Below are 24485 nucleotides of genomic sequence, written 5' to 3' on the forward strand. Positions count from 1 at the left end.
TCACACATTATCACTCTGCTGCTTGTCTCCCTGAGGTCACCGGCGTTAGAACTGTTCTACATGTTGGTAGATATGTGTATAGAATTTGAGAACTTTTTCTTTTATTGCAAAATTATACTTTGTGTGCACATATGAGTGTTAGTATGTACATTACTTCAAAATGCGGACCTTTCATCATGGATGTACAGTACGTGTGATTGACTGTATTGTGTGTCTTTATACCAGTGGGAAGTAGGAAAGATAAGAGAAAACTAAAACACTCACCAGCTCAACGAAAGACAGCCCTCCATAGCTGTGGGCCATGATGAAGACATTCTTGGCTGCGGCTTTGGACACAAAGTGGTCCCACACGTACAGCACGTGTTCCTCAGAGGAACCATTTTCCTGCAACACAAAAAAAGCCACCCCAGTGTTAGATCCATAAAGAAAAAGCCTAAAGGAAACATTATAAGGTGGAAAACTGTCAACAAACTGACAGGCACTGGTGCGAATTTAAGAAACACCTAAGTGCCCAGCCAATGAGACTAAAGCATTAATAGAGTTGTCAGATTTACAAATTTTATGTTGCAGAATCAAAACTTGCACCCTGAAGCCAGCCAAAAGGAGAGAGGCAGAAAAGAGAAACAAAGAAGTGGTGATGACCAGAGGTGAATTCTAAAAAGAGGGACACCTCAGTAGATCAATATGTCTTGCATATTGCAAATGCCCTAAATGTAAAACTCAATAGGCTGGGTGATGTAACATTTAAATCTTAATTTGTAACCCATTGCTGAAGGTCAAAGGATATATACACGTGCTTATACAAAAACACACACAACTATAGATAGTTTTGCACCCATGCGCACAATTAGTCCACAAAGTCATGGACAGTTCTGCAGAAAGACACACATGCAACCAGAAGACTAACTACCAACAAATGTAAGTGCTTATCCAGGGCTGGAGAGAACAACAGTATAAGTACAGATGATAAAAGGGCATCTATTAATGAACTTGTGACATTGATTCTGGACTTTGATTTCCTATCAAACTGCAGCATTCACAATACAAATCAACAATACATTCCCGCAAGAGGTTACACCGCACATCGAGCGTTGCAGAGAAACACCTGTATCCCTAGCCTGCAACACCACAGTGTATTTAGTATAACAGTAAACTGTGTGCAAACATAATATTCACAGACACAAGCACACACAGATTTATCTTAATTAGCATACAGAGGTATGTAAAAAACAATGTTTCAAAATAAACAAACACGTGCCCTATAGAGAATGGAACCTCATGTTAATTGAGTGTCAAACTGTTCCATGTGACTCAAAAACAAATAATTAGTGATATGAGGTAAAGGACTGAGGAGGTGTCTTAAGAGACCATACTGTGAGTTCACCTAAACGTGTTTGCATTTAAGACAGTATATTTATCTCAGAAAGATAATCACTTCAACATTTACTCTCATAAAAGTGGTAATTGAGAAGAAAGTGGTAAACATATGTTTCAGAAAATATTGTGTAAACTTTATTTTTAGAAGCAAATAAAGCAGCTTGTGATTTGATGAGATGTTTTCATTGCATGCATCTGTGTGTACAAGTCAAACGTGTGCAAATGTGTGTGTGTGCTTGTACTATTTGATGATGTGCTGATGTGTGTTTTTGTTGCTGTGTTTGTCTAGAGGTAAATTAACCTGTCAGAGTGTTTGTGTTTACTGCTAGATTAGCATGAGAGGGTTGTAGTGTCAGCACCCACCTCCATTCAGAGTGTGATGCAACAGCAGGCAACTCTGCTCTGCCCTGCCCTTCTGCCATCAGTCCTGCGCATGTGCTTGTGTGAATGCATATGTGAGAGTGTTTTCCTGTACGCACGGAGGAGCTGGCTGAAGCAGAGTTGTCTAGCTAAAAGGTTGTGACATCAAAGATCTTTGAAGTCTCCCTCTTCTCTCCTCCACCATGCCACCCTTCATCTGCAAAGCCCATTTCATTAGCTGGCCTTTGTCCCTCACTCCTTCTCTGTGTTCCACCTTTTTTTCTCCCTTGTTGATTCCAGCTATTCCTCTGTTTTTTTTTTCAACCTCTCGAGCCTCTTGATAATGTCAGGCAGTGAATCATTAAAAATTTTGATTATTGCACATAGCACTTTTATAGGTGCGTGTAACATTTAATATTTCAAATCTTCCAAATTTGCTGATAAACTGTATGCGAAACATGGCAATGACTAACAACGGACAAAATATTACTTTTAAGTTGCTCTCTGGATTTCTTTCTTTCTCTACAATTAATACTGTTTTTGTATGTACGAAACATAGAAGTATAGATGATATAGATGTATACAGTGTACTCTATAGATGATAACGTTTTGGTGACAAACGAGTGCCCGTGCTGCTCCTGTCTCCATCATCTAACCCCACACACAAAAACAACCATCACACAATCTTTGTCTATACCCTCGGCAGCAGACGACAGAGTGACTGACTACCTGGCATTGCAGTGTAGTGAATTATCAACACAGCATTTGCATATTGTTGCAATTATTTCCTGGGGTTAATTAGCTGTGGTGGAGCACACAGCCCTGCGAGACCAGCTTCCTGTCACTAGCTCTCACACAGTTTCTTGGCCTTATTTATTTATTTTTCACATTTCTCTACACTAACTGTGTGTATTTGTATGGATGTGTATGTTGTGTGGGGATCTGCCAGCACTGTCAGAATGGCATCCCATCTGCACACCTGTTGCCAGCATCCTTTAGCCATAACTGTCAAGAGACATTTGAGGGTGTGCACTGTTTGTGTGTGTGTGTTTACTGAATATATATATAGTGATCCATACTCTCCCTGCAGAGAATATAACATACATATGTGCTCCCTAGACAGTTTCTATTATCAAGATAAAAAATGGAGTGCTAGAGAAAAGAAGGTAGATACGCACAGCGCCATAACACCTTAGACGCAAACAGAGCCAATGTGCATTAAACTTACTGTGTAGACATATACAAATTGAGTTTTTACTCCAAAGGCTGCTGCGAGTAAACTAAAATGTAGTATTAGACAGATTCTTCCTAGCCAAACAACATTATACTTAGTATGTGTTTTAGCTTTGTTGCATCACCATTAAACTACCAGACAACCTACTATGTAACATTGTGCATGACTATCTACCCCAATTTTAGTTCATAAATGGTTCCAACTGTCGAGTGTTTGCCTTCCAATTCTCTATTTTCAAGAATTTGTTCAATTTAGCTCTTTCCATTACTTACACAATAACAACTCTCACTCTATTCCAAAGCCACACCTAACTACATGCATCCACACACACACACGCACGCGCACACTCAAACACACACATAGCTGCATGCACACAGATGTAAACCCGCATACACGCATGCTTGGGTTTCTTCAAAAGCTGTCCAGTTCAGTACTTGCCCAGTGTTTATTCACTGTAATGAGAAGCAGGGAAAGGAGAGCAGAGGAGTGTGCTGCAGCCAAAATAACAGCACCAATGCCAATACAAACCTAGTGTCTGACCAACACAGGAAACAATGAATCTAACAACATCAACGCAGTTTGACAAACAACCACTTCAGACCTCCATGCTCCTCCCTTCTGCTCCTCCTCTCCAGTCATCTGAAAATACACAGGAAGCTGGATTTTCTAGTCAAGAGATGGTGAGCAGTGTGGACCGGAAGGAACCTAGTGGATAAAAGCCGTTACACTTTTTACACTCAAAAACCTTTCAGTGGGAGCCAGAAATGTCAGGACAGTGTCACAGGATGCCTAAACAACTTTATTGGGTTTGGATTCTTTTGCAGAGGCGGTGCTGGTTCCAATCTTGCAAAAATGTCAATAAGCATTTCAAGGTGTTAAAGTGACATCTGCAGAAGGTTCAAGAGTAATATAAAGACAAATCACACAACATTATTAGGTAAGTTCCTTCCTGCAAATGAAGAGTCGGAAACAAATTACTCAAATTACACAGGTGTGCTCTCACTTATCCTCACTCTGTTTCACTCACACACACACAAACTCTGACCAACAAATCACATTCAGTCCTCCCATCCCCTCCTTCACTCAGGCCACACACTGGGTAAAGCCTCCAGCAGCCCCAGTCATTATGCTCTTTAATATGTCCTGATCAGCACAGAACAGGATTGTTTTCATTTGGCCTAATGATTAAATATTAAATAAGCCATGTACATAATTACATGTTTGGTTTTGGCAGAGGTTATTAGACCAAGTTACTTTGCGTTTGTGTGTGAATGTGTGCGTGATTGCGTTCATGTCATTAAAAAGTGGACCTCAACGACACCTGTTTGCAATTGCATTCTAATCAATGTCTGGGACGTGTACTCCTTCGCCATAGTGCTTTCCCTTTTTTTCTTCACGTCTTTGTTTCTTTCTTAACTCACTTTTAAAGCAGGCAGAGAGCTGAAGTTAGCTAGAAGCTGTCTGGGAGCTGATGGGTCTGCTAGAGTGGGGTAAGGTAGGTATAGAGCAAATTAGCAGCAGAGATGGGAAAATAATGACTGTGGCATTGTGGGTAATTAGCAGGTATAGTACCTATGGAGAGTTGGGAATATAATGATGTGAGAAAGACAGAGAAAAGGGAGAATGAGGTGAAAAACGTGTGCAAGACTAACAAGAGGGGGAAAACGCACACACTTGTGTGTGTGTGTGTGTGTGACAGAGAGCAATGTATGTGTAGATGTGTTATTAGCTTTTGCAATGAGGGGATATACAGTATAAGGAGAGATGGAGTGAATGAGAGAGAAAGAGAGGGAGGGAGGGAGAGAGAGAGAGAGAGAGAGAGAGAAACCTGGAGCCAGAGAAATGAGAAAAACTAGAATGTACATGCCATCCCACGTGCAGATTAGCGTGTTCAGACTGTATACAATAAAATAGCATGACCTTGATGGGGTCAGCCTTCTCTGACAATATTTGCCAGGGCATTGTTTCAAATCAATAACTCATTAACAAAGTACAAAGGAAGTTGCTGTGGGTTTGTGAGATTCTTTATTAGAAAAGAGCGGCTGCGGGCCAGAAAGGTCATCGCTGTGACATCTCGGCTAGCCTTGCGCTGCCGCCCGGATTGTCAGGTGAAATTACTGCGAGCCATTAATTGACATAAGGCAAAGGAGAGCAGGCAGGCAGACAAGGCTGTGTTTGTTCCAGGATGACCCTGAGGTGCTGCGTGTGTGTGTGTGTGTACGTGCGTGTCTGGGTATGTCTTTATTCGGGTCAGCCTGTATCCACAACAGGGTTGTGTGCAAGGAGAGACAGAGAGGGAGCTCAGTGGGTGGGGAAGTGCGAGGGAGGGCAGGATGGATGTGTTTGATGGTTGACCTGACTAGAAGATTGGGAGCAGGGATCTGGGACCAGCTACACTGGTTCTGCCTTGAGCAAGCACACAAACACATAGGTATCCATACACGCACAGATGTTTTCTGCTACACATAACACATTTCCAGAAATTTCCACAAACACACTAACAAGAACAAAATCTAACAGACTCTATCCCCTTTAAAACTTTAAAAAGTGAAATGCGCTAACTTACAGTATAGAATAAATTCAAAGAGAAGAAGAGAAGTTATACATGCCAAGAACCAGAGTACTTGTGCCATGGTAGTAAACATAAAAACCAAAGACGTGCACATGTAGGTGAAAGGTTTTTTTTTTTTTTTTTGTATTGGACTACAGAAATACACACCTAAATACAAAGATGGCATCTAGCCAATTTGTTCTTTGCAGCAAGCAGATGATCTGCCCTCTAGACCTGGTCATTGACTTCTCCACTGACCAAGTTCAGAGGTTAATCAAGTCCCTACCTGTCCTTGGAAATGCTGAGCCTTACTTCTTGGCATGACCACAAGTCAAAGGTCAAATAAACCCTGTCTGTATAATTGCTTGTGGGCCACAGATTGGGGCAAAAGGGTGAAGGTGACAAAGAGCAAAAACCTTTTCCCATAGCAAAACACTGTAGTAAATGTCAAATACAATTACAAGTATGTGTGTGCCCATGTTTTATTGTTTATAATCAAGTTCTGTTGTGTGTAGACGTGTGTGCACATACATCAGTGAATCCTCAGGATGTTTTGCAGCAGAGTGAACATGGGGAAAAGGACATGATCTGCTAAACACAGACAAGGACAAGTAACTCAGCAGGACCCTGTGGACAGCTTCAGCTGGGAATAATGGGTCTTGGAGAGGCAGGGCCTGCTCCTTCCTTTAGGAAACATGCTTTGTAAAATTCATACCAGTAAGATCAGTATGAGACAGTATGAAACTAACCTGGCTGTGCCCCACTGGCAAGAAAGAAATACTGCATAGAGTTCTGCATGTAAAAAATTAAAAGGTAGGCCATGCAGAGTCTTGCTTTCCTCCATCAAGAGAGGGTCTTGCATGAACTCTAATTTGAGTGAGACGTAAAAATGTTTAAAACAGTTTGAGTGGAACATTTATAGAATCCCAGTATTTTCCCTCCATTGTTTTAAATGAAAAATAATCATAATGAAAGCATCAAATGTCCTCACGTCTCAGTCACACAAATCTCTCATTTTGAGCTGAGTAGAGTGGGAGAAAAAGAACAGAAGGAAAAGTCTAAATCTGCTACTTCAAAATGCTTTTGGAGGGCCTCTCAATCTATCTCTCTCTCTCTCTGAACTTTTAAAAAATGTACAATGTAAGATGATAAAAGCAGAAAAACACTAAGAAAGAGAGAAAAGTATTCCAGTCATTTTTAAAAATAAGTGGTGCTTAAAGAAAGACGAAGCACTGTTTTTTGTCCCCTTTGCTCTTTTTTCCCCTACTTCTTTCCAGGGCCTGCTGGCCTAATCCCAGCCAGCCAGCCTTGGGTGAACTCTTTGGAAGCTTCTTAAGCCCATGAATGTGCCTTTTGTTCCTGCCATTCCTCCGCTTGGCTGACAGAAAATAGCTAACTGGATTACTGCTAAAATTCAGAGTAACGTGAACTCCCAAACTTCTATATGGCAAAGTGCTAAGAAAGAGCTCCCCCCAACCCTCACACTATCCTCATCAGCATCCCTCCGTTCAGACTTTATATCCTTCCATCCCTCCCTCTGTCCTCTTCTTTTTCTCTCCCTCCTCCACCAGCATCCCTCTAAACATGGCCCATTGGTGTGTGATCTGAAGAACAGGAGAGGAGAGGGATTAGATAAGGTTGATAGGTTGCACACTATGAACCCAAGGCTAAAAAGTAAGAATCCTAAAAGCAGTTAAGAGCTTATTAATGTGTCTAAGGAAGCGTATTAATCAACTCAACTCTATGAGGGGGCTGTGTGTTTGTGTCACTCTTTGTAATTCAATGTTATCTGAAAAAACGCACAATGTAATTTTACACATGTTAATGCAGAGTAAGATGGGTGTTAACTCAAGCTTATGGAATTTTCTGTAATGTGAATTTCATTTTGTTACAAGAAGTAGAAGTACATATTTGATGGTGTGTGTTTGTGAATAGCTGTGTGCAGGTGGTCTGGAAGCTCAGCGGGAGTTAGAGACTAAGGTGTAGGGATTGAAAAGGTTTGTGTATGTGTGTGAGAGCATGTTTCTGGGTGGGTGCTGTTAAATATAAAAAAAGTCCTGTTTAAGAGGTTTGATTTATCCACCACCCACCCTGGGTAACAGAGGTGAAGGAGAAACACACACGCATGCACTCACCAAAACCTTAGTTCTTTTTCACCTCCTTTTCTCTTTGATAAAGTGGAAAGTCTATGCCTTTGCATATCTGCATGTGTGTTGATGTGCGGAGAGAGGCAGAGCAGTGAAGAGTACAGCACAGCCGGTGGAGGTGTAGACAATTGGGGCCAGGTCATACACACTAACACTCTGCTGACTTCTGGATCGAAGGTCAAAGTTCAAGGGTTGCCAACACTGAGTCAACCTGCTCATTCATTAGGTTTTATCCTGAGTCTTGCAATCCCTGCATGTAAGGACAAGTGTATTTGGGTGGAAAATCTAAACCTTCTACATGACCCCAATTTTTATTTGCAAAGGAGATCATTCTATATTTGCGTACTGGTCTGAAAAAAAGGTAGAAAGGTCTTTTTTTTTTCTATCTCATGAAGTTTTAAAAAAAGAATTAGACTGGAAATGATTTCAGAGACATTGCTGTCTCAAAAAGACACACACCTGCAGTATCTGCCCTTGCTCCAATGCATTATGCAGGCAGTGGGAAAGAAAGTCCAAGATCAGGATGTGAATGTTACTGCATGCTTCTCCTTGGACAGAGAAACAAACTTACACTGCTAAGATTACTGAATGTTAAAAATTCCAGGTGATAGGAGGGGAGAATAAGGAGATAGTAATATAAATGTCAAAAACATGGAGAACAGAGGTCATTTTGTGATATTAAAAAGCATTAAAATTACACCTTCAAAACAAAACGACATAATCATTCAATCATCACTCTCAACTCAATCATGACTGTAATCTAAATGAAATGTGGATTTCATTTTTGCATATAGGAAAACACTATTGTGTTCCTGTCATTATCATCACATAACAAACAATTAAACAAGCATTCTATATTAAAATGTAACTAAATATATCCTAAAATAAAAATGAAGACTATAGTACTGTTAACAGCATGTTGGATTGTATACTTTAAGAACTGCTTGACAGATCGTGTTAAGACAGTTTCATCAGTTGTATGATGGGGAAACCAGTGCACGTGTAAAGAAGTGCGATAAAGTAAGAGGGTACTGTGACTAATTATTCCTTATTAGAGTGTGTGTAAAGGTACTGCCAGGGGGGTGAGAAAAAAAAACCTGCGCTGACAGCTCACACGCCGCCCGCTAGTCCCACAGCAGCCCTAACTCTTGTCAGACACCAGAGACTGACATTTTTCTCTGTCTCTCTCTCCCTCTCACACACACACACGCACGCACGCACACACACACACAAGCACACTTGTACATGCATTACTGTGGTGTTACTGCCACAACCAAAGCAAGACACAGCTTATCAATGGAGACACTCATATGAAACACTGAGATGGGAAAAGTCTAGGTTGCTGTCCCCTCAGTTTTCAGTAAAGTAATGAATGAGAGCTCTAAAGAAGGAAACCAATTGGCCGCAAGGTTGTTTTCATTTCTCATTTTGCCCACATTTATTTTCACAACATAACTAGATTTAGGCAAACAGGCACTTGCTTTGTTTGACCACAACATAAAGTGGGCAAACTAAGTGTCTCAAACTTAGTGTGTGTGTGTGTGTCTGCGCGTGTGCATGTATATGTGTATGTGTAGGAGGGTTCGTGTATATAATTGAGACGTACGGTCAGTGCAGCATGATAAAATCGTTGCAGTGTGTTTGCAGAGTATGTGATAATAATCCCAGTGGTCAACAAGAGTGAAGGGCCAAAGCTGCACTGACCAGCCCACCATCTGAGAAAGAAAAAGAGAGAGAGGGAAAGAGAAAGCGGGAGAGAGTGAGGTAGCCATGTGGTTAACACTTGCTCACTGAGAGGCGACTGGAGCACGGCCAACCTCTTCACACACAGGCTGACCACACAAGAGCCTCTCTTTCTCCCTCTGCCTCCCATCCTTCCTTCATCCCTTGTTACCTAACATTTCCTTCCTTCGCTTCCTCAGCTAGACGCCTCCCACTCTTCTCCTCTCCGCACCTTTTAGCCTCCTTTGTCACTTCTAAACATGCCCAAATTCCTGCCTCCTATTTTCTCACCTAAGTCTCATCTCGTACCTCCTCCCACGACCTTAAACTGTCACTCCATCCACCTCCTCCATCATGTCTGCTTTTGATGAACATCTATCCTTCTGTGCCTCTGCTGCAGCTCTCCAAACACTTCCTTCCTTCCTCCCTCCCTCTTCTGTCTCTCCACCCTCTATCTATTTCTTTATACCTCTCTCCCTCTCCGACTTACCCGTACAGGGATCCGTTCAGTTTCTGTCTCCTTCTGTGGGTTACGGTATTTCTCATAAAATTCTCTCTTCTTTTTGCCCTCTTTATCATCTTTTCGTTCCCTCTTTTCAGCGGGTTCATCCAAAGGTTCTGTAGGAGAGGGTATCGGAGTAGACTTGGCTGGCTTCTCTACCTCCAGGTAGTTCTCGTTGGGGTTGAGCACCATCACACCATAGCCCTCCTAAAACAGTTAAGAAACATGGATATGTGTTTGAGCCATGGGATCATCTAATATACTGATGTGTTTATCATTTATAACGATTTGATTACTTGATTGTTATGTAACACAAAACACACTAGATTTCCATAGACCTTTAAAAAAAAGTGGTTTATAATCCTAGTAAAAATTTACCAGGTTGAGACAAGTTGTAATAAGTCAAAGAAGAACCAAAAAGCAACACGTCCTTCTGTAGAAAATGTATTATTGTTGTATTATTTCATTTTCCCTTATAATTCTCAAAATGATCAGATTCTTTTGTTACTTTATTAAATACGTATATAAACTTCACAGAACAGTTTTCGGTTTTTAACTTTGAGAAAAAGGCAGATTTTATTACCTTAGCCAAACATACAAGAGAAAGTTCTTAAAACAATGCACACCAATTTCTAATTCTAATTCAAGACCTCTATTAAGGTCTTGTAGTGTAGTGATATCTACAAGCAAATAATACTGTAAAAACACTGAAAAGGCAAACTGTGAGATGACTGGGGAAAAGATGCAAATGCAGGCTGAAAGAAAGGGCAAATAAAAAAGGCCAAGCAGAGTGTATTACCACAGGGACAGCCTGAGAAGTAACTGGGGGATTGGAATTCAGCTATGGTGGTTTCAGTCAGTGAGTAGCATTTAGTGACTCCAAAGGCCAAGTGTCACTTAATATCAAACCCAATCGATTCCACCATCACTCAATGAAAGGGTTAGCTGCAACTGCATACACGTGTGAATGTGCATGTGTTTGTATGTAACTTCAAACTTTTACAGATGGTATTATACCATAGGCCTATTTTTTTTAATGTTTTTTTAAATAATATTAGTAATAATACAAATAGTTGATTCTGATATTCTGAGTACACATAGTATTAAAAAGATAAAAATGTCAAAAAACCAACAAGTTAACTATAAGAAGAGAGAATGACAGCAGGGAAATGTATTGAGAAGCAAAGGAAGTGTTCTTCTAGACTTTAGTGACTTCTTAAACTTTAAAGCCATTTTAATTAACTGTGTTTATTGTCCCAAGCACTCTGAAACTAAAGCAGGAAATGAAAGGATTCCCGTTTCACTTTGGTTGTAGTTTTCACACTCAACCCTATTGTGAATAAACATACACACAGCCCAGGACTTAAACTTATGGGTATACGGCTATGCAAACACGCACATTGGCACACACACATTGGCACACCACACCACACACACCCACCCACACTAAGAACTACGAAAGATATCAGTTCTAACAAAAAGACCTTTAGGAGATGTGAGAAGGAGTTCAGAAAGGTAGCGTCACTCAGCTTCCTCTACAAATCACCAATGCACATGGTCGCACACAGATTCACAAACACACACTTCTAACAGCAGCATGTCTCCTTTTCTTTAATAAGTGTTAACACAATGTGCTCGTCTTCTGTTGACGCAGCATGTGTGTATGTGTCCCTCCTGAGCACATCGGCATCAAACCTGCCACACACCCCTTCCCTTAGCACCTGCCGTGTGTTGACAACGGCAAAATGACACTATCTTGCTTATTCAGATTATAAAATTAGTCTAATTCTCACTCCCTTTCAAATTCAGACATGATTCTCCTTAGCTTGTTGATGATATTTGCAAAAACTTATTTATATAAAAAAAATACATAATACATTTATGGAAAATCACTTAGGAACAGGAATGAAATGACAAATTATTATATTTAAAGTATATTTTGATAACACTTACTTCACTATTGCAAATTTAAAAAAGAACTGAATATTTAATAAATGTATTCTGAAATTTTCATTTCAGATTTTATTAATTTTCTGCAAATAAAGGTAGTGGTAAAAATGGGATGAAGTTAATATTTTTACTTGAAGCAACAATAAATCGTATAGTAATCTAGCAAGTGAGTTCTAATTTTAACAAAGTACGTCCACAAAACAGTTTGTATGCAAATTTGAGGTAGATGATGAGATGAGGTAGATGTTTTCATTTGTCTGTGAGTTTACTGTATGTCTATGTTCGCAGAGCAAAAAAGGTTAAGTTAGAGAGGAAATGGAAGAGGATCTATTAGGAAGACTGAGTTCAGTCCTCAGACTTCAGGGACATTTGCAAACCGCTGCGGAAGTTCAAATACACAAGCAAACATGCAGACAGATTGATACACAGATGAAAAAAGGAGTGGGTGATAAAAAAAAGAGAACATAAGAAAGACAGGAAAGAGTTAGAGAAAAAAGGAGTCATATAGATAGATTGGTAAATGATGACACAAAAACAGAAGAAAGGTGAGACAGAGACATGAAGTCTTCAACAGATCCACACCAGCTTTGTGCCACTGCCCACTGGTGGCAGCCTGATAAAATAACTGACAAGACTAATTCAGCCTACAGCAACATCATGAATCATGAGATCAGATTTAAAATGAATAAATAGCTCCATTTAAAACAGCCAAAATAAAATATGTATGTAAAGAACTAAACAATAACAAACTAAATATCCCACTGCACTCAGATGGGAGGAAAGACAACAACAAGAAAAGCCTTGTACCTAAATATTATCACATGACATTGGTGTGCATTTCTCCGTTCTGTAGTCTTAGGTCACAAGGCCAAAAGTTAACGGTTTAGCAACACTGGTCCATGTGTTCTGGTACTGACCCTAAGTGGCTTAAAAACGTGTTGAGACTTCACTGCTCTTCCTTTAATCCTTGCTGGTCAATAAACCTTCCTGGCATTAAGCACACTAACGCTAACCTCAAGTGGGCCAGTTCTTTGCCTTTAGCATCCTTAAGCTAAACCTGCGTTGCCTTCTGCCTATTGCCTTTCCCCCAAACTGCAAACACACCTAACTGAGCTAACAGTGCTAACCCTTTCAGCTGTCCAGTCACCCAGAAGGACATTGCTGTAAAGGCGACCAGTGTCGTCTGTGTATTTAGTCTAGAGGAGAAGGGCCACCGAGTTCACCACTATGTCGGAAACCATCATTTATTTGAACACTAAGAGGTCTATGTTGGTGTCAGGAGCACACTGCTCTTTCTGTCCAGTCACTTCCTCTTCTTATTCTTCTCTTCATAAACCAAGTTTACTACAAGCCTGATGCTGGTAGACTGAGCACTTTAAAGCAAATCTTAAACTAGATACGTATTTGAAAAGTTTTAACTTTAATCGAAATACTTATTTTTTTTTAAAGCAGTTTACAACCTAATTTTCAGCAAAAAATTATTAGGTTCACCAAATTCATCTATGCAAAAAATACTAAATTGACAAAAGAACAAAACAAAACAAAAAAAATACGATATTTCAATGAAACAGCGCAATGCCTCACAAAATCCCACAGAACTAATTTCTCCCACTGAGCTAATGTTCATCATCCTAGTCTTTGCTTTGTTTTGTGACAGCTAAATCTCTCTGCCATACAGCCTTGTAGAGTTAGGTCACTCGGTCTTTGTAGTTCTAGCTAACTGTCAAGTCTCTCCCACACACAAACACTGGATACACCTGTTAATCTGATCTTTGTGTTGTGATGTGCTGTCTTACACAAATGCACAATTGCAAACCTTGGGTCACCCTGCTTTTTATACCACCAAATCTCTCTCTCACACACTGCTAACACTGGGTCACCCTGCGCCTTTGTCCTATACACACACTGTCTTAAATAAAACAGACACACACGGTCTTCTAGCGTTGGGTCAGTGGTGTTTTTCTGTTGCAGTATGCAGGCTAAGTCTCTTCCCATGCCCTGTGGGTGCCCCTGTGCCACATCCACACTGAGTCCCTGCCCTAGGGCCAGCGGTCAAGAGGGTCGCCCCGACCCCCATCACCCTGCTCTGGACGCTCCTTAGTGCTCCTTTGTCGGCCTGTCCCGCACCAGATAGCACAACAAAGGCTGCCGCTGCTAAGGGAACCGGGGCTTGTCTCATCATCGTGATGAAACCTGTCCTCCGACATCGTACCATCTCCCTCATACAGCGATGTGAAGTTCTTTAAAAAAAAAAACATGCTTTGTTCAATCTACAAAGTAGAAAGACATAAAACATATATACAGTAAGCTACAAAGTACAGTAAAGTTATTTTAAGTTACTTTTTAAGCCAGATTATGCTGTTTTAAAAGACTGTCATATTTAATATTCAAATAAATGTTGTTAGTATTCGGATGACACTGAGGTGCCCTCTTTATGATCAAATTAGATGCCATTTGTCCGCTAGAACTTTGATAGTAACAGATCATTATTCTTCCTTCCAGCCACATTATTTTACAAAAATTCGTGTATGTGTGTGTTTGTGTCCACGTGTGATGAGAGTACACAAGTGTGAGAATAAATAAGATGTCCCTTTAAGACAGCAGCACCTCTATTTTTCCAGTGGCGTGGTAATGAAATGAAATGTGTCTAATGTGCAGGAGCAGGGAGAAAGGCGGCCGGAGTGAGAGGGTGTTTCATCTGTACGTGTGGAGCTCAGCGAAGCTTTGATGTGAGAGCTCTCATGTAGTGAGCAGGGCTTTGGGCACAGGGAAAAGGACAGCACTTGACAGGTACAAAGCATGGCTGATAGCGGTCATGGGTGCATGCAGTGAGGAAAGTGGATGGTATGGTTGCGTGAATTTCAGGATGTGTGGCGGTTTGCTGAATAGAAGCATATAAATGCTTTTCTTCACATTGCAGTTGTATTTTAATGCTTGTGTGTATCCAATGAGCATGCACCGTACATCTCAAGGATCAGCGTGTATTCTATAGGCTTTTGGACAGCGTACTTTTTTAGTTTTCTGTCAGGGGGCTGTTAGAGTAAGGGCAAGCGGCGCTCCCTCTTTTCAACAGCCTTTGCTTCGTTTCCTTGTCTCGCCAATACGCAGCTTCCCATTTGCTACTGAGGCTTGACTGACAAGAGGGAAAGGGTCACCCAGCATGGCGGACCCAATAAGAAGAGGAGGAGGGGAGGCATGGCTGCAGGCTACAGTTGGGTTTGAGATCTGAACGAGGCACAATAGATGACCGAAAGGCAAAGCTTAGTTGGTAATAAGCAAGAGCAAAGCATTAGTGTCAAAATTTGTTTGTGTTTTAAGTCACTAGTGGTTGAAGAGGCACCTAATACAAGTAAAACATTGTTTACAGGAAAAAGGAAAAGAGAAAAAGTACAGACAGTTCCTTGATAAAGAGGTAAAGTATGAAGTAGCTGAGAGGAAAGGTAAATACTGTAATAACAAGTACGCTCTCTGGCTCTCCCCTCTCCATCAGGGCCGCCCTGCTGTGTGACCTTGTCTGTCTCTGTCTCTACGTGAGTTTTTTTTTGCATGCAGGGCCCCTTTATCCACCCAATCCCTCTTTTTTCTCTCTTTCTCTCTCCTTACGACTCACATTCTCCCTGAGGCTGAGATACCACACAGATCGCACAGTACTGTCAGATTAAGTCACGGTGCCCCCTTTCTCATTTTAACACAGCACCAGGCTGAGACCCCCCCATCCTCAAATACCCACCAAACACAGAGTCATGTTTCTCTGAGAGCGTATGGGTGGGATAGTACTTACTGTACCACAGGGGCTATGAAAAGACGTGTGTGGATCTTATGGGTGATGTGAGAGAGGATGAGACGGAATTGTCATCAGCCTGTCAGCACAAAATCAATCATCCTCTTGATAACTATTAGTACCCAGGGGGCATGGAAATATTTGCAGAGAAGACCCAAATGAAAGACCTTCCAGTTTAAAAAGAAAAACACACTATTACTGGCTACAATTAATTTAAACATTGGTCATCAACATTATATAAAGTGGCATAATTTGCAACACATACATATAAGATGAATGTGCTCAACTGGTATTTTTGCATCCCTGCTTAAACCCACATCATTGTATGTTTAAGCAATCAACTCAACAGCCAACACAAATGTTTACATAAAACTGGAGCTGACAAACTGGAGCTTCGTCTCCCTATCTGCTCTGTGAGTTCATTTTGAACAAATCACCGGGTGCTTGGATTTCTTCTCTAATAAAGACTACATATTTAATTAAGTTTCTCTAAATTCAACTTTTCGCTCCAAGTTCAAAGACTATTCTGTGTTTTCCATTTCACTAATGTGGTCGTACACTAATTTAGTCAAAGTAAATAAGACTCTGTGGTAATGATTATCTTTTTCTTGATCTTAATGAGCACAAATAGTTTAGGTCAGAATGAGAGGCTAACCTTTAGAGCTAGTCAAGTAGTTGTGTCTGTAATAAGCGGCAGAGTTTTTAACCTTGGCATGGATGTCTGGGCTCATTTGGATATTGTTTATATATGGAGCTGAATATTTATAAATTAGTTCAAAGTGGAGCAGTGGGGTGGAGGAAGTGAAGAGAATAGCACAGCTTCTGATCCCTGATGCCTCAGCTTCTTTTCATGCTTGCATTTACATTTCTTTCTCTCTGTTTCACTTTCTATTTCTCTCCTCCTGTCTCGCTCCTCCCGACCTGTCTATTTTCAGCACCTTAGTGAAAGGATAGACATAAAGACACTCACACAGACGCTGTTGAGTAACTCAACTCGGAGCAATGCCAAAGTCAGTTTATGTGACACTTATTGTTCATACTCATGTGAATTTGTTCAACCAATATTCAGGCTCAGTGGTTGATCAAGCATCCAAGTGTCTGGACACTGGCACATAAACACACTCACATGTACACTGACACACACAGGCCTCCTTCATCTGCTCACAGCACGACACACACAGAGAGAGGTTTAGAGCTGGGGGTGGAGGTAGCTGGAATTGGGGTGGATGTAGCATTAATCACCATCCAGGTGGAAATTGTCAGAGCTATTGATTGTGCAAGTAAATGTTACACAAGTCATTTGTCAACTTTTTTTCTCCCCCCCCCCTTTTTTTTCTTTAACAGAAGACCTGCGTGTCATTTGCAAAGATGCAACTTTGAATCTAAACTCACCAACAGTGAGACTGGAGAGCAGTCTAACCTCAACATCAAATATTTGCCTTGAAGTCAATCAAACATCTAAATATATCTGAAGAGTCATCATATCTACCATTATAGGTTTGTACAATTAGATTTTCAAATATATAAACTTAATAAGATCTATTGCTGGAATATGGAAATGATCATATTTTAGCCAGCAGTGCTGCTTGGATAGACACTTGGTAAACTTGCACATTGCATAATGTGCATAATAAATTAACGAGATTTCCGCTACACTTTAATATTAAAGTATCAAGCATGTGCTTGCCACATATACACAACAAGGGAAATACAGTAAGCAGGAAGAGTTCTCTGCCCACACAGGGAAAGCTATAGGGAAATAAATACAGGAAGCTTATTCTGATGCCGTAAGAATTTTGATTTATATATTCTATATTGTCTCCCCTAAGCATACACATGTATTTTTAATGAGGGCACAGAGATATATAGATCATAGAATGATGGGTGCCTCCCTGCCCTCCTGCCTAACTATTTAATGTATAAATCAAGGCGAAAGGAGAGCACAGAGAGTAGCTACAAAAAGCAAAAACGGGAGGAGAGGAGGTGTCCCTGGACCAACTGTGTCCTAAAGGCCACCACTAGCTGAACAGAAGGAAGAAAGAAAGACAAAGCCTGAGTTCAGGAAAGAATGTGATGCTAAAAAAAGATTATTCAACTGATGATAGTGACAAAGAAGCATCTGGCTGCTTTTAAAAAAAATATTTTCTGAACTAGACTGGGCAAAAAATGAGGTCTATGATCTCTGGTGCTAAATGACACTAAAACACAAATGTGTCTTCAGTATGCTGCAGTAAAGAAATTCCACCACCATGTGAATTCTCAAAGAGCACTGTCAATGAATGTTTCTGCTTCACCATCTGGACAGGTAGTTAGTGTGTTAACACACATGAACACACACATAGTGGGTGCAAGACGCATGGCCATATGTACAGGCTGAGACAGCCGGGGTCAATGGCAGCACACACCTAAACATTGTAGACACATGTGTAAGTGCAGACCTAGGCACATACCCATCATGGTAAAGTAATACACAACAACTGTGCGCATGCCAGGTAAAAGCTAAACTACAGTACATATTTCTAACAATAGTAGACACCATGTTGTTGAATAATAACACTACCCTGTTGTGCGATACAACATCACAGGACCACCATAACCTCCATCAGCCAAAGGTCAGAGAGGAATCCTTTCACCTCTGCCCTGTTATTGTGACCTAGGAATGAGAGCCACAGGAAGGACTGGTGGTCCTGCCAATGCTGCTGACCATTGCTTTGTGAGGTGTGTGTCTGTGTGATATTTCATTTCATAAAGTGTGACCTATATAAAATGTGTAAGATATGCATTTCGTTTTGTATGGGTACTGTACACTGGTGCAACAAGCTATAGTCTTGCAAGTGGCAATAAATCTGAAGGCCACAGCATTAGCACACAGACACACAACCACACTGACACACACACTTCAACAGTCCAAGAGCCTGACCTCTCTCTAAGTGGTGCTGCACCACAGGTCCATGAGTCACGGGAGGTCGCCACAGCCAATCACAAGCTGTGTTTGAAGTGTGAAGGGTAAACACTGGCTGCTCTGTTCTGCCATTTACTCTGCTTATTTTCACAGGATGTAACCTAGCAAAGAGGTGGCAAAGAATATGCTGTAAAAGTGTAACTGTGTGTGTGTGTGTGTGTGTGTGTGTGTGTGTGTGTGTGTGTGTGTGTGTGTGTGTGTGTATGCATGTATGAACTATATGTCTGTGTGTTCCAGGATATTTTCCATAGTGTCATTACCACATGGCTGGGTTTATGCTTCACAGCACACACATGGACCTACGCATGTAGGTTGGAATCCCCTTCATCCTCTCACCATACAGCTAAAGACACGTGGAGAAATCCATGCTGTGGCAACTAAGGAAACCATGCATGGAGCAATAGACATTTTCCTATTAACCCGATGTAGCCTTCAAAAACGGTTGAAAGCAATTAACCATGGAGAGGGGCTGTAAAACACATCTCTTCTCTATTCAGCTTTCTTTCTCTCACTCTCTGTCTCTCTCTCACACACACACACACACGCCAACCCCCTCACCACAATCCTTACTAGAAGCTCTTTCAAATCTATTACTTTTTTTAAGACCACCTGTTGTCTATTATTTTTACATACTGCTTTTCTCATAAATCATAACACTGGGTAATTAATCAACCTGTCAAAACAGGGACTGGAGGTCACCTGGAGAGGTCGGAGGTGGTTGCAGGGCCGATGGAGGTCAGGGTCACACTGCATTCCTCATTATCAAGTTGGGATGGGAGAGGGGCCGGGCAAACAAAAGTGAAAGCAGATGGAGGGGTGCAGAAGAAAAAGAGATCCAGAGAAACAGAGAGAGAGGGAGAAGGAGAAATTGACAAAAAAAGTGAAAGAAGCTGTCAGATAAAGACAGAGGAGGCAATTCTGAGAACAGAGACATTCCATAAAAAGGGTTGAACAGGGAAAGAGAAAAGAGAAGAGGAAGGAAAAAAGAACAAAAGAAATCTACAAGATGTTTCTACTGTATAGACCTGAAATTGGCTGCAGAGAGGAGAAAGAGAAAAGAACGAGGTAGGGTGGTATGCCTTGTTCGGTGAGAAAATAGGGAATCAGCTGTGGAAGTATGATTGTTATCTTCCTCCTTTCTCTGTGTGTGTTTGTGTCTGTATGCACGCATGTATGTGTGTGTTTGGGGGTGGAGGGGGGTGATGAGGCATACAGATATCTCTCTCAGAGGTGTATCGGTGTCTCAGTGGGTTGAGAGAGGACAGAGAGAGGACCACGGGCCTGGAGTGGCATGTTACTGACTCCACAATACACACTGCTGATTAGATAACACTGATTAGATTAGCACATATATACACAGCAACAAAAAAATGCCCACAGACAAAGATGCTGAATGATTGCACCTAGTATTCTCAAGTTATTGCTACACAAATTATATATAAAAAACACTGTTAAGGACGATGTTGTCTTCTTGGTTTACTAAGAAACAGGAAATAGAAATCAGATGGTTTTGTGGCAAAACATTCTGACAATCATTTAAAATGAATGCCATCATTATTTTGAAAAAATATACTACATGAAGTGTTACTATGTTACTAAAAAACATACCAAACAGAACAGTAGCAAGTAATTCAGTAGGCCGGACTGACAGAGAGGGGAAAGGAAAGAGAAAAACAATTTAAAAAGTGCAAATGCCGCGGAACTTCTTGAGCTATGTTTGCGTCCCCCTCCCCAGTGTGGAGCATGAATTCTCAGGCGTGGCTCGCTCTATCAAAAACATCACTCTTGAATGAGGCGCCGACCATCGCGCAAAATTAGCTGTCACCCTTTCCTCAAAATCTTTGTTAATCTTGTTTCCAGTGTTTGCGGATTTATCAGCACATGCATCAATGTCAGCTCCTTGGTTACTGAGCCGCACTACTTGGGAGAAGATATAATTAAAAATGTTTGGGGCGTGGGGGTGCGAGGGGAGCGCTGCTGAGGAGCGGGAGTGCTAGGAAAGATGGGGTGGAGGGAGTGTGTGTGTGGAAGGAGGGAAGGAGGAAGGTGAAGTCTTCCTCTTGCCTTCCTGTAGTCTCGTAGTTTCCCCTGGGAGCCTGTGGAACACAAAGCCTGTGATAACAGACAAACGGGCTGAGCCGCGCCTCTCTTCCTCTCCCTCTTTGGTATCACTCAGGTCAGCATGTGCTGCTATCTCTTTAATGACAGTAGTTCCACTCATCTGGCCATGATTGGGAAACTGGTCTCACTGTTGCTCGATGCAGAGGAAAACAACAGCCAAATGCATCCATCTAGTGGTATCACTACAATTTGATGCATTCAAAAAAACTCTCCATAGACATGGGTGTTACAGCTGAGAGGAATTATAATCTTACAGTAAATGACATGCATGAGCCATTGTGAGTAACAGAAAAATCTGATTTTTTAAAAACTACTCATTTGCTTATGTTCACTGACGTAAATTTTGACATTTCGATGGGCACAATGAATTACACTGTACCACCACAGCTTGATCCTTGATATGTCTCCAGCCTGTGTCGAGGGACACGAGACATCTTGCGTTCGAAATTAAATGTCCAAGTCTCCACTGCTAAGTTACAGATTCAAACACACACACACACACTCAACACACATGAACAAAACCACATGTAGCCCTCTGGGAATGCCGCTGTGATTCAGAGACATCCCAGAGAGCCATGTCACATCACAGTACCAGCGGTTTTTTGACTCCTCTGGTCCGCCTGTTAGCTGACACCTACCATAGTGGCTCTGGTAGGTTGGGTACATAAGAATGCATCAACTGTGTCTCCTTGTATGTGTATATCTATCACAGTAATAGTAAACCAGAATCTAAGATAAATTGTCTCTGTGTGTGCTGCTGTGATTCTCAAGACAGATGTTCACACACAATTCTTGAAAATCAGAACCTGGCTGTCCCATGACAGAGGTCTTTCTATGTCATTGGGAGGCTGGGTCTCCCTGACCTCTCACCATGCCTGATACAACATGTCAGCACACAGAATAAAGCATTTTATCCATGCTCAAACATTCTCTTCTCCTCTCCTCCAGCTCTTCATCCTCTCTCCTTTTCCCCTCCATCCAGACCTTAAAGTGCGGTCTGGCAGGTTTGGCTGGGAGGTCGCATATTCCCCCTCTTCATTAGTGAGAAAATGGACTCTGGTAAACGCTTGTTAAAGCCCTTACCTACACTCCCCCAGTTAATGGGAGTGATCCATTTGTGTCCGTTTCTGCCTGACAAGGCTTTACTGGAAGATTAATAGTGCAGTGTCATGCCACGGCCACCCTCTGTCCCGTTCTCATTTCCTTTCTTCTGGGACGCACACATGCAATAATGGAGCCCCGTCTTTTGTTGTAACACCATGATTAGCCAGGGAGAAAAAAGCACAGGAATGACAGAATGAGAGGAAGAATGGAGGAGAGAAGGGGAAAACAAAAGGAATATAAGAATTTTCTTTTTTTCACAACGTTTTAAGGTTGTGAATTACAGGCACTTGACAATGGCACACTGATATTAATTAATGCCCATGTGAGGTGAATAGAGGTGTAATGAATCACTTATGGACATTTCCTCTGTTTTAAACGCAGGCTTTATCTTGGCATGATCTGGAGAGCAGTCTCAACGATGGAATGTATGACACAAACAAGAGACAGAAAGGCACAGAGAAATGGAACATCATGGAAGAAATAATAAGAGCAGAAAAAAAGACAGAGAGAGAGATTGAGAGAAAGGAGAAGTCCTTAAGGGGCCACCCAGGGTTTCGTCTGTCACCCAGGCCCCCCAGCCATCCCTCTTCCTTTCGGGGATGACACTGTCAAGTGCTCCGTCCCTTCACTGGGTGAACAGGATAATCGCTCTTAATAATTACACGGACATTCTCGGGAAGTCTGTCCTGGCCAGGAAGAGCCATTCTTGAGATGAGAACCCCATGGTGTAACAGGCCTGGAAATGTGCCATATAAATATAGAATTAAAATATAGAAATAACAGTTTATTTTGTTCTGTCCCCCCCCACCTTATATTTTATCTCAGTCGGTCTTTTTTCTCTGGTGATTTCTCTGATGGGCAGATCAACAATCTGGTAAACACACAAACAGCCACAGACAGGCGACCTGCATCGCAACCCCCTCCTCACTACATCACAGTCTGTGCCAACTGAAAGCAGGGTGTTTCTCAAAGCAGAGTATGGGGGATTGAGGCTGGTGGTGTCTCATTAAATTCTTGGGATTGTCTAATTGTCTTTCGTGGACCTCTGAGAGACTAGTACATTATACTCATTGCAATTAACTAAACAAAAGATCCGAGCCGCCCAAGCGCTGGGGACAAGCCTTGCTAGGGGGAGCAAGCTGTCCAGCCGGGACCAGCACAACAAAACACAAACACACACACCAGAAGAGAATGTTGAGAAACACTAAAGAACAAGAGAAAAGATATGAAGGAGAACAAAAAAAATTAAGGGGGATAAAAGTGGTGGGGAATCAGTGAGGACTCAGATAGATCTTGGGATTGGCCAGATGTCAGAGTTTGGTAGAAGGTTGGGTAGAGACGGGGTTAGGTGAAAGAGGAGGAGGGTGTCTGTGCTCATTTGAGACGCACCTTTGTGCTGGACCTGTCTTGTTTACTGCACTACAGCTTAGCAGTGCGAGGGTCCTATTCAGGGTCCAGGCCTTTCAGAAGGTACTGAAGGAGTCCTTAAGCCCACTTAACTACCATTTTCACACACTCTGCCTGCTCTCCTCTTTGTCCTTGCCTCCATTACATCAAACGCAGGAACAAAGGCAGGGAACAGAAACTGGGGCTGGCAGAATGGCGCCCATCACAAATATTAATTTGAAAAGGTGTTGGAGAGTAGAATCTACTTTTATGCACAAGGACAACTTGGGATTTTTTTTCTCCACCTTGTAGGGGGGCTCTTTGGGAGCTGCAATGAGCTTGGTTTTCAGGCTAAAGGGGAGGCTGAGGACTTTCAGCACAATTATCCAAGAATAAGGGGCTTGAGACATGGCGCACTGCTAAAGACTGAGCACACACAAGTGCAGACACATGCACGCGCACTGCCTATTAAATAAACTCCAAACATCAGACCTCATTTACTTGCCATAGCTATTAAGCAAAGCAACAAACTCAAAGAACACACACAGACACACACTCACATATACATGTGGAAAGCCCATGTGACTGCAGCAGTTGGCATACAAATACTGGAAAGCAACCTATTCAAATTCTACCAAAAAAATACATAAATAACATACGTGATATTAGCTATTACAGTAACAGTTAAAACACTTTAAAAAAAGAACAAGGAAAACAATATCAAAATATATTCTAGAGTGAGATGTTTGAAACAGCTCTTTATTCAGACACAAGGATATTTGTTGGCAAGTAAATGGTTTTGCAAAACTGACCTTGAATTGACTGGTGGAAAGATAATTGTCTGAACTAGAGGTAATCTACAGTCCACTGCTCTTATTGCTATTAGCTCAGAATTGCACACAAGCTGCACTGCACACATAAACACACATTCACACAGGTGCAGGGCGCATACATTTTCCGTGGAATGCTTTTTTAGACAGATCACATGAGAAAGTGGGGTGAAAAGTTTACCCTGCCATTACCCATTAGAAAAAAAGTGTGCATGCTTCTTTTTGACATCGTCCCACACACACATTCACACACACACTTCCCCAGTTGAGGGAGTCATGGCCAGGGTAGTGTGGGCTGTTGAAAAGCCCATCCTGTGTGTATAGATGGTGTATCGCTCTAATCTCCAGGATACAAGCTCTGCAGTCCCGCCCCCACCTACATGTCAGGCTGCCCACACTCCAGGTCTTACTGCTGGTCAAACCAAACCCTGGCCTGCCCAAGTACTAACCCTCAGCAG

The 24485-nt window shown here is 41.6% G+C and overlaps 1 protein-coding gene and 1 long non-coding RNA gene across 7 annotated transcripts in view; one reads left to right on the top strand and one right to left on the bottom strand.

Moving 5' to 3' along the window:
* Nucleotides 1-24485, bottom strand: part of arb2a (ARB2 cotranscriptional regulator A) — a 137136-nt gene that overhangs the window by 72220 nt on the left and 40431 nt on the right. For all 6 annotated transcript variants that reach the window (XM_067519827.1, XM_067519832.1, XM_067519829.1 and 3 more), the window contains 2 exons: nucleotides 9882-10100; nucleotides 265-384 (listed from right to left, as the gene is read on the bottom strand). In XM_067519827.1, the coding sequence (XP_067375928.1) occupies nucleotides 265-384; nucleotides 9882-10100 (339 nt within the window). The remainder of the gene's footprint in view (nucleotides 1-264; nucleotides 385-9881; nucleotides 10101-24485) is intronic.
* On the top strand, nucleotides 14399-22724 carry LOC137136305 (uncharacterized). Its single transcript, XR_010915574.1, has 3 exons — nucleotides 14399-14633; nucleotides 16969-17121; nucleotides 22193-22724. It is a non-coding gene; the product is annotated as an uncharacterized lncRNA (long non-coding RNA).

This window comes from Channa argus, chromosome 11 (genome assembly GCF_033026475.1).
Source record: "Channa argus isolate prfri chromosome 11, Channa argus male v1.0, whole genome shotgun sequence".
NCBI lineage: Eukaryota > Metazoa > Chordata > Actinopteri > Anabantiformes > Channidae > Channa > Channa argus.